Genomic DNA, 18,249 nt, shown 5'->3' with positions numbered 1-18,249 from the left:
AACTCTGTTACACAAACACAGACTTATGAATATTTACAAATCATCAACAAGTCCTCAAATCTTTTCTAAGTGTCAATCAAACATCAACTTTATTTATTTACTTCTTCATTTCCTCCAACTCAACATCATTATACTGTACATCATGTCATCACATGACATACATTATACAGTACATCATGTCATCATATGACGTACATTATACAGTACATCATGTCATCACATGACATACATTATACAGTACATCATGTCATCATATGACGTACATTATACAGTACATCATGTCATCATATGACATACATTATACAGTACATACAGGTGTACATCATGTCATCATATGACATACATTATACAGTACATCATGTCATCATATGACATACATTATACAGTACATCATGTCATCATATGACGTACATTATACAGTACATCATGTCATCATATGACATACATTATACAGTACATACAGGTGTACATCATGTCATCATATGACATACATTATACAGTACATCATGTCATCATATGACGTACATTATACAGTACATCATGTCATCATATGACATACATTATACAGTACATACAGGTGTACATCATGTCATCACATGACATACATTATACAGTACATACAGGTGTACATCATGTCATCATATGACATACATTATACTGTACATCATGTCATCACATGATATACATTATACTGTACATCATGTCATCATATGACATACATTATACAGTACATCATGTCATCATATGACGTACATTATACTCTACATCATGTCATCATATGATATACATTATACTGTACATACAGGTGTACATCATGTCATCACATGATATACATTATACTGTACATCATGTCATCATATGACATACATTATACAGTACATCATGTCATCATGACATACATTATACTGTACATCATGTCATCATATGACATACATTATACTGTACATCATGTCATCATATGACGTACATTATACTCTACATCATGTCATCATATGATATACATTATACTGTACATACAGGTGTACATCATGTCATCACATGATATACATTATACTGTACATCATGTCATCATATGACATACATTATACAGTACATCATGTCATCATATGACGTACATTATACTCTACATCATGTCATCATATGATATACATTATACTGTACATACAGGTGTACATCATGTCATCACATGATATACATTATACTGTACATCATGTCATCATATGACATACATTATACAGTACATCATGTCATCATGACATACATTATACTGTACATCATGTCATCATATGACATACATTATACAGTACATCATGTCATCATATGACGTACATTATACTCTACATCATGTCATCATATGATATACATTATACTGTACATACAGGTGTACATCATGTCATCACATGATATACATTATACTGTACATCATGTCATCATATGACATACATTATACAGTACATCATGTCATCATATGACGTACATTATACAGTACATCATGTCATCATGACATACATTATACTGTACATCATGTCATCATATGACATACATTATACAGTACATCATGTCATCATATGACGTACATTATACTCTACATCAAGTCATCATATGATATACATTATACTGTACATACAGGTGTACATCATGTCATCATATGACGTACATTATACTGTGCATTATGTCATCATATGACGTACATTATACTCTACATCATGTCATCATATGATATACATCATACTGTACATACAGGTGTACATCATGTCATCATATGACGTACATTATACTGTGCATTATGTCATCATATGACATACATTATACCGTACATACAGGTGTACATCATGTCATCATATGACATACATTATACAGTACATACAGGTGTACATCATGTCATCATATGACATACATTATACAGTACATACAGGTGTACATCCTGTCATCATATGACATACATTATACAGTACATCATGTCATCATATGACATACATTATACAGTACATCATGTCATCATATGATATACATTATACAGTACATACAGGTGTACATCATGTCATCATATGACATACATTATACAGTACATACAGGTGTACATCCTGTCATCATATGACATACATTATACAGTACATCATGTCATCATATGATATACATTATACAGTACATCATGTCATCATATGACATACATTATACAGTACATACAGGTGTACATCATGTCATCATATGACATACATTATACTCTACATCATGTCATCATATGATATACATCATACTGTACATACAGGTGTACATCATGTCATCATATGACGTACATTATACTGTGCATTATGTCATCATATGACATACATTATACCGTACATACAGGTGTACATCATGTCATCATATGACATACATTATACAGTACATACAGGTGTACATCATGTCATCACATGACATACATTATACAGTACATCATGTCATCACATGACATACATTATACAGTACATCATGTCATCACATGACATACATTATACAGTACATACAGGTGTACATCATGTCATCATATGATATACATTATACAGTACATCATGTCATCATATGACATACATTATACAGTACATCATGTCATCATATGACGTACATTATACAGTACATCATGTCATCATATGACATACATTATACAGTACATCATGTCATCATATGACATACATTATACAGTACATACAGGTGTACATCATGTCATCATATGACATACATTATACAGTACATCATGTCATCATATGACATACATTATACAGTACATACAGGTGTACATCATGCCATCATTTGACATACATTATACAGTACATCATGTCATCATATGACATACATTATACCGTACATACAGGTGTACATCATGTTATCATATGACATACATTATACAGTACATACAGGTGTACATGATGTCATCATATGACATACATTACACAGTACATCATGTCATCATATGACATACATTATACAGTACATCATGTCATCATATGACATACATTATACAGTACATACAGGTGTACATCATGTCATCATATGACATACATTATACAGTACATACAGGTGTACATCATGTCATCACATGACATACATTATACAGTACATCATGTCATCATATGACATACATTATACAGTACATCATGTCATCACATGACATACATTATACAGTACATCATGTCATCACATGATATACATTATACAGTACATCATGTCATCACATGACATACATTATACAGTACATCATGTCATCACATGACATACATTATACAGTACATACAGGTGTACATCATGTCATCATATGATATACATTATACAGTACATCATGTCATCATATGACATACTTTATACAGTACACCATGTCATCATATGACATACATTATACAGTACATCATGTCATCATATGACATACATTATACAGTACATCATGTCATCACATGACATACATTATACAGTACATACAGGTGTACATCATGTCATCATATGACATACATTATACAGTACATCATGTCATCATATGACATACATTATACAGTACATACAGGTGTACATCATGCCATCATTTGACATACATTATACAGTACATCATGTCATCATATGACATACATTATACAGTACATACAGGTGTACATCATGTCATCATATGACATACATTATACAGTACATCATGTCATCATATGATATACATTATACAGTAAATACAGGTGTACATCATGTCATCATATGACATTATACAGTACATCATATGACATACATTATACAGTACATACAGGTGTACATCATGTCATCATATGACATACATTATACAGTACATCATGTCATCATATGACATACATTATACAGTACATCATGTCATCATATGACATACATTATACAGTACATACAGGTGTACATCATGTCATCATATGACATACATTATACAGTACATCATGTCATCATATGATATACATTATACAGTAAATACAGGTGTACATCATGTCATCATATGACATTATACAGTACATCATATGACATACATTATACAGTACATACAGGTGTACATCATGTCATCATATGACATACATTATACAGTACATCATGTCATCATATGACATACATTATACAGTACATACAGGTGTACATCATGTCATCACATGATATACATTATACAGTACATACAGGTGTACATCATGTCATCATATGATATACATTATACAGTACATACAGGTGTACATCATGTCATCATATGACATACATTATACAGTACATCATGTCATCATATGATATACATTATACAGTACATACAGGTGTACATCATGTCATCATATGACATACATTATACAGTACATACAGGTGTACATCATGTCATCATATGACATACATTATACAGTACATACAGGTGTACATCATGTCATCACATGACATACATTATACAGTACATACAGGTGTACATCATGTCATCACATGATATACATTATACAGTACATACAGGTGTAGGTCTTGCTTGGTTTTTGGTGTGAGAGCGAGGATGTATGGCAGTCAGTGTTTTTGTTTCTTTTGTTGTATATCAAAAGAAGTGTATCATTGCCATCAGCAAAGAACATTCCATACATGTGCTGCTCCGTATCGTGTCAGAAACTTACAAAGTTTATATTTTGTGGAAAACTTTCATTTTGACGTTGCCCAAGACCCTCAGTTATGGTGAAACATCCCCACAGATGATGTACAGTGTAGTTCATGTGGCACGTTTACATTGTCAGAAATAAAGTACAGTGTTGGCAATAAACACCACCTTTGACCCCCACCTGGCTGCAAGTGGCATTTAGCCATACTGTATGTTCAAATTGTCATTATATTCTTTTCCGTGACGGAGCAGGAAGGGCCTTGGAATACATTTTGGAATGTATTTGTGATATATAATACAATCTACACAATATTTGAGCCTGGTTTGTGGTGTAGATCAGTTTCTCAAATGAAATCAGAACTGTATGTAAAAGTATTGTTAAACATCAACTCTGCCCAGCAAAATGAAGAGTTAAAGAAATATTGAATAAGACATTCACGACGATGATGACGACGATATAAATACTGATGGTGTCACATCAGTGCGGCTGGATCAAAGAGACGTCATTGAAGAAAAAGTAGCTTTATTACAAGTGAGCATCATTATACAGGACTGCAGTTCCTGGAGGAGGTCAGGTCACAAACAGTTTTATATTCCTCCTTCCTGTGTGTGTGCTCCTTCAGGAGAATACACCCTGACCATATAAGGAGATGTTCCTGTACAAGTGTCTGAAAACAAGACATGTAACTTAAATGTTGGCGTTGAGCTCTCACTTTGAATGCCCAGGTCCCATTTTCTGCCTGTCCTAGTCCACTCCAACTATTTAATGATGTGCTCAGACTGAAGTAGTTTTATCTACCTTCACTTTGTCCAAGATGAATAGGAAACAAACAAAATGTGAGCCAAATCTACAAACCCCGTTTCCATATGAGTTGGGAAATGGTGTTAGATGTAAATATAAACAGAATACAATGATTTGCAAATCCTTTTCAAGCCATATTCAGTTGAATATGCTACAAAGACAACATATTTCACATAAACACTTTTTTGTTGTTGCAAATAATCATTAACTTTAGAATTTGATGCCAGCAACGCGTGACAAAGAAGTTGGGAAAGGTGGCAATAAATACTGATAAAGTTGAGGAATGCTCATCAAACACTTATTTGGAACATCCCACAGGTGAATTGGGAACAGGTGGGTGCCATGATTGGCTATAAAAGCAGCTTCCCAGTCTTTCACAAGAAAGGATGGGGCGAGGTACACCCCTTTGTCCACAACTGCGTGAGCAAATAGTCAAACAGTTTAAGAACAACACTTCTCAAAGTGACATTGCAAGAAATTGAGGGATTTCAACATCTACGCTCCATAATATCATCAAAAGGTTCAGAGAATCTGGAGAAATCACTCCACGTAAGCGGCATGGCCGGAACTTAATCCTGCCGGCATAAAGATGAGGGAGCGGAGAAGTCCCTCAGTCCTCATGGGGACCGTGTGGTCTCTGGCGAACAAAATGGATGGATGTTCGGGCTGGTCCAAACTCAAAAGGAGTACACCGTGTGCAGCATCATGTACTTTACAGAGACTTGGCTACACGGAGACTTCCTGGACCACAGCACATCTCTACCTGCCTTCACAACCTCACAGGCAGATACAAACACACTCCTGAGCACTAAGAAAAGTGGAGTAATCCCGGACATATCACTGTTAAGGAGTGTGTTTGTATGCCGGACATAGAACTTCTAGCTGTTGGAATTCCACCATATTGTTTGCCAAGGGAGTTTACTTCTGTTATCTTCTTCAGAGTATGTCCCTCCTTCTGCTGATGAAGCTGTTGCTTGTGACACCATTCATGCCGCTGTTGCTAAGCAACAGACCCAACATCCCGATGCCCTTATTCCCATTTCGGGTGACTTTAATCATGTTTCTTTGGACTCTATTCTACCCACTTTGCATCAATATTTGCACTGTGCAACACGGGAAAATATAACTCTGGACCTACTGTATGCTAATTAAAAAGATGCATACAGAGCCACTGCCCCGCCCCTCCTAGGACGGTCTGACCACAATCTGGTGCTTTTAACACCTCATTATGTTCCTGCTGTGAGGAGGCAGCCCATCTCAACAAAATCAATGCAGAGGAGGAACCAAGAGGCATGCATTGCCTTGCAGGACAGCTTTGAGACTACAGACTGGGAAGTAGTCTGTAAACCCCATGGGACAGATCACAGATTACATACATTTCTGGGAGGACTCCATCATCCCTACAAAAACTGTCCATTGTTACCCAAATAACGAGCCCTGGAACACCAGCCAGCTAAAGGTGCTGCTGAATAAAAAGAAGTTGAGGAGGATCCAGTGTCAGCTTAGAAGGGAAAGATGCTTACAGAAGGAGGCTAGAGGCTAAACTCCAGCAGAACAACACTCTTGATGTGTAGAAAGGCATGAAAGCCATCACAGGCTTCAAAAAAAAAGCCAAACTGCTGGATGGGGATGTAGGTGGAATTTGTTTTTCCAATAGATTTAGCAATGCTCCCCTTACTGGCCCACGCCCCCACTACCCCTGTCCTCACACCCACCCTGAACATATCTGTACAAACTCCTTTACTCGCCGTCATTCCAGGTGGATTGCCAAAAGAACTCCAGCCGCTAGATGGTGGTGTCAACAGGGCATTCAAAGCTAGACTGGGAACTGCGTGGGAACAGTGGATTCCAGAAGGCGAACACACGTTCAGCAAGACAGGCAGACAGATTCCAGACAGATTCCAGAAGGCCAACACACGTTCAGCAAGACAGGCAGACAGATTCCAGACAGATTCCAGAAGGCGAACACACGTTCAGCAAGACAGGCAGACAGATTCCAGACAGATTCCAGAAGGCCAACACACGTTCAGCAAGACAGGCAGACACCACCACTATCTGCCAGTGGGTCGTAAATGCCTGGGCTGATATATCAGTCTCAACTGTGGTCCCAGCTTGCAGGAAGGCAGGAATTGTCACTGAACTGCGAGACAACAGCGGCGACACTGACGCCATTATTGATGACTTCAAAGTTGGATGCCGTATTAGCCCGACTGTCTCATTCCGACACTGAAGAAGAAGAATTTGAGGGATTCGTGGATGAGGAATAACTTAAAAAAGTGAGATTTATATGTTTATTTTGTGTGTTGTGTTGTGTGACATTGACCTTTGAGCAACCTTGACTTATTGATATATTATTGCTTTGCACTATTTTGTAAGCATGCTAATGTTGCACTCACGTTTGATTTACCGTAAGAGTATATTATACATGTTATACCTTGCTGTTGGTAAAAGATAAACGAAATACCACGTCACTGACATTACCTCAGGGAAAATAATAAAACAGCTGATTATTCATTTTGGGAGTGAACAGAGTTGTCAGAACGCTGATTTGTAATCTATTAATAAAGTTTGACTGACCTGACTGTTTTGTTGACATTCCCTTTAGCGCAGCTCCATCTAAAGGATGCATAACATAACCCCCGCCTCTACTGTAGCATCTATTCTATACACCTTATAATGCGGTGCGCCTTATATGTGAACAAACTTGTTAAATAAGCCATTCATTGAAGGTGCGTCTCATAGTGCGAAAAAATACGGTACTGTAATATTGTACATGGTAATTGGTATATATTGTATGTATGTTCTGCGATGAGATGGCGACTTGTCCAGGGTCTACGGCGCCTTCCGCCCGATTGTTGCTGAGATAGGCACCAGCGCCCCCCGCGGCCCCAAAGGGAATAAGTGGTAGAAAAGGGATGGATGGATATTAAGTATATATTGTATATATATTCGCATATATGTTATATTTTATATTGCTATATTTAGTGCATTTATACCTGTATTGTCCTTTCCATCCTTACACTTTCCATCATTGTAACTGAGCTACTGTGTTGAACAATTTCCCCTTGTGGATCATTAAAGTTTGTCTAAGTCTAAGTCCAAAAACCATCATTGAATGACCGCAACCTTCGATCCCTCAGACGGGACTGTATTAAAACTGACATCAATCCCTAAAGGATATCACCACATGGGCTCAGGAACACTTAAGAAAACTACTGTCACTAAACACAGTTGGTCGCTACTTCTGTAAGTGCAAGTTAAAGCTCTACTATGCAAAGCCAAAGCCATTTATCAACAACATCCAGAAACGCCGCCAGCTTCTCTGGGCCTGAGATCATCTAAGATGGACTTATGCAAAGTGGAAAAGTGTTCTGTGGTCTGACGAGTCCACAGTTCAAATTGTTTTTGGAAATATTCGTCATCGTGTCATCCGGACCAAAGGGGAAGCGAACCATCCAGACTTATTATCGACGCAAAGTTGAAAAGCCAGCATGTGTGATGGTATGGGGGTGCATTAGTGCCCAAGGCATGGGTAACTTACACATCTGTGAAGGCACCATTAATGCTGAAAGGTACATACAGTTTTTGGAACAACATATGATGCCATCTAAGCGCTGAGTTTTTCATGGACGCCCCTGCTTATTTCAGCAAGACAATGCCAAGCCACATTCAGCACATTTTACAACAGCGTGGCTTCGTAAAAAAAGAGTGTGGGTACTTTCCTGGCCCGCCTGCAGTCCAGACCTGTCTCCCATGGAAAATGTGTGGCGCATTATGAAGCGTAAAATAGGACAGCGGAGACCCCGGACTGTTGAAGGACTGAAGCTCTACATAAAACAAGAATGGGAAAGAATTCCACTTTCAAAGCTTCAACAATTAGTTTCCTCAGTTCCCAAACGTTTATTGAGTGTTGTTAAAAGAAAAGGTGATGTAACACAGTGGTGAACATGCCCTTTCCCAACTACTTTGGCATGTGTTGCAGCCATGAAATTCTGAGTTAATTATTATTTGCAAAAAAAAATGAAGTTTATGAGTTTGAACATGAAATATGTTGTCTTTGTAGCATATTCAACTGAATATGGCTTGAAAAGGATTTGCAAATCATTGTATTCTGTTTATATTTACATCTAACACCATTTCACAACTCATATGGAAACGGGGTTTGTAACCGCCATTCGTCCCTTGAATTGAGGGTTCCTCTTTCAGACCACGGTCACCATCTGTGATGATGTCAGCTGGTCTGACTTGTGCATCAAACCCTGAGACTGTTTTACTCATTTTATTTTCAATCTAACAAAGCTGACTTCTACAGCCCTTAATCACAAGTGTCTCAAAGGGCTGCACAAGCCACAACATCCTGGGATCAGGGCAAGAAAAAACTCAACCCAAGTGAAACCTTGGAAGGGACCAGAGACCTGACCCAGACACTCGGACAAGGAGTTTGAAAGGTTGTTTGGTCGTGTGCCCGGGACTGGACCTGTAGTTCTGGGACTTGGTCTTGGAAGGACTTAGGGGCCATTACAAGGAGTTAAAGAAGGGTGTGGCCCTAATTCATGCCTATAAACTACATTTTTGACCCTAATGGCGGTGGTGTTGCACCTTCTTCAGGACCTCCAGAACATGGCGGTCAGCTGGCCTTGGGGAGGACTTATTCCTTGTTCTTGCACTGATCTCTGGGGAACAATGAGTGGTTCTATGAAGAACAGGGATCTTCCAAGTGCACTTTTACCATATCCTTATTCCAACATGGAATACATTCACTTTTGTCCTCAAAATTATACACACTATACCTCATTCTGTTCAGTTCTAGACTGCTTCATCCCAAGTGCAGGACTAATAGACTCAAGAACTCCTTTGTCCCACTCGCCATTAGACTGTACAACTCCTCTCTGGGACGGGGGACCCCCGGGGGGCACAAGGATGACAGGGGATGCAAAACAATAACAGTGCAATACGTTTTCATAACATGCTCACTACTGCCTACTTTGTCTTGTTATATTCTGATTTTACTGTTATATTGTTATTCCCATTGTTTTTATTCTTTTTGTAATATTTCTCTATTTTGTTTCCATTTAAACCCCCATTATTTACTTTTGTTTTTATTTAAATTGATCTCAACTCTGTACACTGCTGCTGGAATTTTAATTTTCCTGAAGGAACTCTCCAGAAGGAATCAATAAAGTACTATCCATCTATCTATCTATCATTATGCCACAATTTTATTTTTGCTCATTCAAAACTCATGTAGATAAGTATTCAGAGCCTGGGATCAATACTTAGTTGATGCACCTTTGGCATATATTCCAGCCTCATGCCTTTTTGAGTACGATGCAACAAGCTTGGCACACCTATCTTTGGGCACTTTCTCTCCTTCTTCTTTGCATCACCTCTCAGGCTCCCTCAGCGTTCATTTTCATCCATCATGTCTCTATAGATTGCTGCATGCATCTTTCCCTTTATGTTGACTAGTCTCCCACTACCTGCCGCTGAAAAGCATCCCCACATCATGATGCTGCCACCACCATGTCCACTGTAGGGATGGTATTGGCCTGGTTTCCTCCAAACATTCACACAAATCTTGGTCTCATCAGACCAGAGGATTTAGTTTCTCGTGGTCAGAGTTTTCAGGTGCATTCTGGCAAACTTTTATAAAGGATTGGCTTCCGTCTGCTAACTCTACCATCCGGGTCTGATTGGTGGATTGTCCTTCTGGAAGGTTCCCCTTTTTGGAGATCTGACAGAGTGACCATGGTCTTAGTCACCTCCCTGACTAGACTCAAATGAATGTAGCAATGTACAGAGACATGCTGGATGAAAAATTACACTTCATCCAACCTGACGGAGGGAAAGATGAATGCAGCAATGTACAGAGACATGCTGGATGAAAAATAACACTTCATCCAACCTGACTGAGGGAAAGATGAATGCAGCAATGTACAGAGACATGCTGGATGAAAAATAAGACTTCATCCAACCTGACTGAGGGAAAGATGAATGCAGCAATGTACAGAGACATGCTGGATGAAAAATAACACTTCATCCAACCTGACGGAGGGAAAGATGAATGCAGCAATGTACAGAGACATGCTGGATGAAAAATAACACTTCATCCAACCTGACAGAGGGAAAGATGAATGCAGCAATGTACAGAGACATGCTGGATGAAAAATAACACTTCATCCAACCTGACAGAGGGAAAGATGAATGCAGCAATGTACAGAGACATGATGGATGAAAAATAACACTTCATCCAACCTGACGGAGGGAAAGATGAATGCAGCAATGTACAGAGACATGCTGGATGAAAAATAACAATTCATCCAACCTGACAGAGGGAAAGATGAATGCAGCAATGTACAGAGACATGCTGGATGAAAAATAACAATTCATCCAACCTGACAGAGGGAAAGATGAATGCAGCAATGTACAGATGGATAAAAATTAACGCTAAAGGAAGAGGAAGGAGAGAAAGTGCCCAAAGATAGGTGTGCCAAGCTTGTTGCATCGTACTCAAAAGGACTTGAGGCTACAATTTCTGCCAAAGGTGCATCAACTAAGTATTGATTAAAGACTTCAATGTAATGTAATTTTTTACCATTTCATTTGTAACAAACATTTATAAAACAACCTTTTTACAGTGTTATTGTGTGTAGATATGTTGAGGAGAAAAATGAATGTATTCCATATTGAAATAAGGCTGTAATGTGGTAAATGTACAAACAATAACAACAATGTTCCAGGTGATGTTACCTGCAGGAAGTTTCTCAGTCTGGACACTGAGCCCATCTGCCCACTGCTGGTGACCGCTTCAATCCTGCTCACACACACAGGGAGAGATTATTAATACACACAATCAATAGACAGTTGAGGGTTGTTCCAACAGGTGTGTGGTGTGTACCTGGCCATGTATTGCTCTTTTAAAAGCAGAAGTAGTTTCCAGAACTGACCTTGGTAGGTTTTCAACAATGCATGACCACACACCTGAAGAAGTAGAAAGAAAACATGTCAGCCATCCACTGCAGTTTCTTCAGTCGGACACTTCTCTGACGGCTCAACGCAGGAAGTGAACTGCCTTAAAGGGGAGTGACCTTTTATGGAATATTGCCCATGGTTGACAATCATTGAAGACATGGCAATGGATGGAATTTGTTTTCATGCGTTCCAACTGTAAATACAAGTCCTCTTACAGCACAGCCAATGGGAAGGCCTCTAGTCACCATACAACCCAATAAATAACCATTGAAATTACTTCATTCACATTTGCTGACCTGAAGTATTACTCATATTGTTATTATAAATTTTAACTAGTATTATTCATATTATTATTATAAATATGAACAAGTATTACTCATACTGTTATTATAAATATTAACTAGTATTATTCATATTATTATTATAAATATGAACAAGTATTACTCATACTGTTATTATAAATATCAACAAGTATAAGTCATATTGTCATTATAAATATTAACAGGTATTAGTCATATTGTTATTAGAAATAATAACAAGTATCAGTCATATTGTTATTATACTTAAACTTCCAGTAAAATAAGACAAACAATTGATCCTGTCTCAGAATCAACCAATGAGGTGTCAAGTTAAGGTCATGTGACACGGGTCTTACTCAACAGCATCAAGAGTCTAACATTTACCTGGACTACCTGGACATAATACATCATTAACATTTACTTGGACTACCTGGACATAATACATCATTAACATTTACCTGGAATACCTGGACATAATACATCATTAACATTTACCTGGACTACCTGGACATAATACATCATTAACATTTACTTGGACTACCTGGACATAATACATCATTAACATTTACCTGGACTACCTGGACATAATACATTATTAACATTTACCTGGACTACCTGGACATAATACATCATTAACATTTACTTGGACGACCTGGACATAAAACATCATTAACATTTACCTGGACTACCTGGACATAAAACATCAACATTTACCTGGACTACCTGGACATAATACATCATTAACATTTACCTGGACGACCTGGACATAATACATCATTAACATTTACTTGGACGACCTGGACATAATACATCATTAACATTTACTTGGACGACCTGGACATAATACATCATTAACATTTACTTGGACTACCTGGACATAATACATCATTAACATTTACCTGGACTACCTGGACATAATACATCATTAACATTTACTTGGAAGACCTGGACATAATACATCATTAACATTTACCTGGACGACCTGGACATAATACATCATTAACATTTACTTGGACGACCTGGACATAATACATCATTAACATTTACTTGGACGACCTGGACATAATACATCATTAACATTTACTTGGACGACCTGGACATAATACATCATTAACATTTACCTGGACTACCTGGACATAAAACATCATTAACATTTACCTGGAATACCTGGACATAATACATCATTAACATTTACTTGGACGACCTGGACATAATACATCATTAACATTTACTTGGACGACCTGGACATAATACATCATTAACATTTACCTGGACTACCTGGACATAAAACATCATTAACATTTACCTGGAATACCTGGACATAATACATCATTAACATTTACCTGGACTACCTGGACATAATACATCATTAACATTTACCTGGACGACCTGGACATAATACATCATTAACATTTACCTGGACTACCTGGACATAATACATCATTAACATTTACCTGGACTACCTGGACATAATACATCATTAACATTTACTTGGACTACCTGGACATAATACATCATTAACATTTACCTGGACTACCTGGACATAAAACATCATTAACATTTACCTGGAATACCTGGACATAATACATCATTAACATTTACCTGGACTACCTGGACATAATACATCATTAACATTTACCTGGACTACCTGGACATAATACATCATTAACATTTACTTGGACGACCTGGACATAATACATCATTAACATTTACTTGGACGACCTGGACATAATACATCATTAACATTTACCTGGACTACCTGGACATAATACATCATTAACATTTACCTGGACTACCTGGACATAAAACATCATTAACATTTACCTGGAATACCTGGACATAATACATCATTAACATTTACTTGGACGACCTGGACATAATACATCATTAACATTTACTTGGACGACCTGGACATAATACATCATTAACATTTACCTGGACTACCTGGACATAAAACATCATTAACATTTACCTGGAATACCTGGACATAATACATCATTAACATTTACCTGGACTACCTGGACATAATACATCATTAACATTTACCTGGACTACCTGGACATAAAACATCATTAACATTTACCTGGACTACCTGGACATAATACATCATTAACATTTACCTGGACTACCTGGACATAAAACATCAACATTTACCTGGACTACCTGGACATAATACATCATTAACATTTACCTGGACTACCTGGACATAATACATCATTAACATTTACCTGGACTACCTGGACATAATACATAATTAACCTTTACCTGGACTACCTGGACGTAATACATCATTAACATTTACCTGGAATACCTGGACATAATACATCATTAACATTTACCTGGACGTAATACATCCTTACTATTTACCTGGACATAATACATCCTTAACATTTACCTGGACATAATACATCCTTAACATTTACCTGGACATAAGATATGATTAGCATGTCAATGCTGCTAGCTGCAAAGTAGAGACATGGTTCCAATCTGCACTTCTGAGAGAGTTGAGTAGCAGTTGGAGTGTATCCCCCACTCACCTCCAGGAAGTCAAACAGCAGTGTGGCGGTGATGTCGGCAATGGGCTCCATGTTTAGCATCTGTGCTAACCAGCGCCAGCCATGGTTCAGACCGTGAGGGGACGACTGCAACAAGTAGAAGCAGGTTAGTATTCTGCCGCACTCTTGGAAATGATTGGACACAGCAACAATGAGTCCAAATACAGGGCTTTGACTGGAGTTCCTACCCCCGGCTTGGAGTCAAATGGCCACCTGAGCTGGATCACGGCGGCGTAGAAGCGGATCATGCCGGACATACTTTTCAGGAAACTGTCCTGACCTTCCACTCCAGACTCATCCACACGGTAGCCCAGAATTCTGTGGAGTGAAAAGGCAACTTTTTAAACGCTCCTCTGGCTGTCTTCCAATAGTCCACCATGCCATTCGTGGAAGGGAGGTGGAGTCAAATACCTCCGAGGACCCCACACACCCATGACTGTTTGCACTCATCACTCGGAAAACACCTATTACACTTTTTCAAGAGTAACACTATTCTTATCTCTTTAAACTTTTGGCTGTGATGTCTGCTGTTTCAAACACTACTTTTTTCCACACACAAGAATCTTCCACTCATAGTGTTGCTACCAAGTGTCTACAAGAATCTTCCACTCATAGTGTTGCTACCAAGTGTCTACAAGAATCTTCCACTCATAGTGTTGCTACCAAGTGTCTATAAGAATCTTCCACTCATAGTGTTGCTACCAAGTGTCTACAAGAATCTTCCACTCATAGTGTTGCTACCAAGTGTCTACAAGAATCTTCCACTCATAGTGTTGCTACCAAGTGTCTACAGGAATATTCCACTCATAGTGTTGCTACCAAGTGTCTACAAGAGTCTTCCACTCATAGTGTTGCTACCAAGTGTCTACAAGAATCTTCCACTCATAGTGTTGCTACCAAGTGTCTACAAGAATCTTCCACTCATAGTGTTGCTACCAAGTGTCTACAAGAATCTTCCACTCATAGTGTTGCTACCAAATGTCTACAGGAATCTTCCACTCATAGTGTTGCTACCAAGTGTCTACAAGAATCTTCCACTCATAGTGTTGCTACCAAGTGTCTACAAGAATCTTCCACTCATAGTGTTGCTACCAAGTGTCTACAGGAATATTCCACTCATAGTGTTGCTACCAAGTGTCTACAAGAGTCTTCCACTCATAGTGTTGCTACCAAGTGTCTACAAGAATCTTCCACTCATAGTGTTGCTACCAAGTGTCTACAAGAATCTTCCACTCATAGTGTTGCTACCAAGTGTCTACAAGAGTCTTCCACTCATAGTGTTGCTACCAAGTGTCTACAAGAATCTTCCACTCATAGTGTTGCTACCAAGTGTCTACAAGAATCTTCCACTCATAGTGTTGCTACCAAGTGTCTACAGGAATCTTCCACTCATAGTGTTGCTACCAAGTGTCTACAAGAATCTTCCACTCATAGTGTTGCTACCAAGTGTCTACAAGAGTCTTCCACTCATAGTGTTGCTACCAAGTGTCTACAAGAATCTTCCACTCATAGTGTTGCTACCAAGTGTCTACAAGAATCTTCCACTCATAGTGTTGCTACCAAGTGTCTACAGGAATCTTCCACTCATAGTGTTGCTACCAAGTGTCTACAAGAATCTTCCACTCATAGTGTTGCTACCAAGTGTCTACAAGAATCTTCCACTCATAGTGTTGCTACCAAGTGTCTACAAGAATCTTCCACTCATAGTGTTGCTACCAAGTGTCTACAGGAATCTTCCACTCATAGTGTTGCTACCAAGTGTCTACAAGAATCTTCCACTCATAGTGTTGCTACCAAGTGTCTACAAGAATCTTCCACTCATAGTGTTGCTACCAAGTGTCTACAGGAATCTTCCACTCATAGTGTTGCTACCAAGTGTCTACAAGAATCTTCCACTCATAGTGTTGCTACCAAGTGTCTACAAGAATCTTCCACTCATAGTGTTGCTACCAAGTGTCTACAAGAATCTTCCACTCATAGTGTTGCTACCAAGTGTCTACAAGAATCTTCCACTCATAGTGTTGCTACCAAGTGTCTACAAGAATCTTCCACTCATAGTGTTGCTACCAAGTGTCTACAGGAATCTTCCACTCATAGTGTTGCTACCAAGTGTCTACAAGAGTCTTCCACTCATAGTGTTGCTACCAAGTGTCTACAAGAATCTTCCACTCATAGTGTTGCTACCAAGTGTCTACAAGAGTCTTCCACTCATAGTGTTGCTACCAAGTGTCTACAAGAGTCTTCCACTCATAGTGTTGCTACCAAGTGTCTACAAGAATCTTCCACTCATAGTGTTGCTACCAAGTGTCTACAAGAATCTTCCACTCATAGTGTTGCTACCAAGTGTCTACAGGAATCTTCCACTCATAGTGTTGCTACCAAGTGTCTACAAGAATCTTCCACTCATAGTGTTGCTACCAAGTGTCTACAAGAATCTTCCACTCATAGTGTTGCTACCAAGTGTCTACAGGAATCTTCCACTCATAGTGTTGCTACCAAGTGTCTACAAGAATCTTCCACTCATAGTGTTGCTACCAAGTGTCTACAAGAATCTTCCACTCATAGTGTTGCTACCAAGTGTCTACAAGAATCTTCCACTCATAGTGTTGCTACCAAGTGTCTACAAGAATCTTCCACTCATAGTGTTGCTACCAAGTGTCTACAAGAATCTTCCACTCATAGTGTTGCTACCAAGTGTCTACAGGAATCTTCCACTCATAGTGTTGCTACCAAGTGTCTACAAGAATCTTCCACTCATAGTGTTGCTACCAAGTGTCTACAAGAATCTTCCACTCATAGTGTTGCTACCAAGTGTCTACAGGAATCTTCCACTCATAGTGTTGCTACCAAGTGTCTACAAGAATCTTCCACTCATAGTGTTGCTACCAAGTGTCTACAAGAATCTTCCACTCATAGTGTTGCTACCAAGTGTCTACAAGAATCTTCCACTCATAGTGTTGCTACCAAGTGTCTACAAGAATCTTCCACTCATAGTGTTGCTACCAAGTGTCTACAAGAATCTTCCAC

The 18,249-nt window shown here is 38.6% G+C and overlaps 1 protein-coding gene across 1 annotated transcript in view; it reads right to left on the bottom strand.

Annotated features, from left to right (window-relative positions):
- The window catches only part of LOC133569067 (mRNA export factor GLE1-like), a 70,120-nt gene that overhangs the window by 16,971 nt on the left and 34,900 nt on the right, over positions 1–18,249 (bottom strand). Inside the window, exons 14-17 of the mRNA XM_061921203.1 lie at positions 15,411–15,540; positions 15,205–15,309; positions 12,295–12,377; positions 12,147–12,210 (exon numbers count right to left, since the gene is read on the bottom strand). Of these exons, the coding sequence (XP_061777187.1) occupies positions 12,147–12,210; positions 12,295–12,377; positions 15,205–15,309; positions 15,411–15,540 (382 nt within the window). The remainder of the gene's footprint in view (positions 1–12,146; positions 12,211–12,294; positions 12,378–15,204; positions 15,310–15,410; positions 15,541–18,249) is intronic.

Source organism: Nerophis ophidion, linkage group LG15 (assembly GCF_033978795.1).
Source record: "Nerophis ophidion isolate RoL-2023_Sa linkage group LG15, RoL_Noph_v1.0, whole genome shotgun sequence".
In the NCBI taxonomy this organism is placed as follows: Eukaryota; Metazoa; Chordata; class Actinopteri; order Syngnathiformes; family Syngnathidae; genus Nerophis; species Nerophis ophidion.
This window is presented reverse-complemented; position numbering and strand designations above follow the sequence as displayed.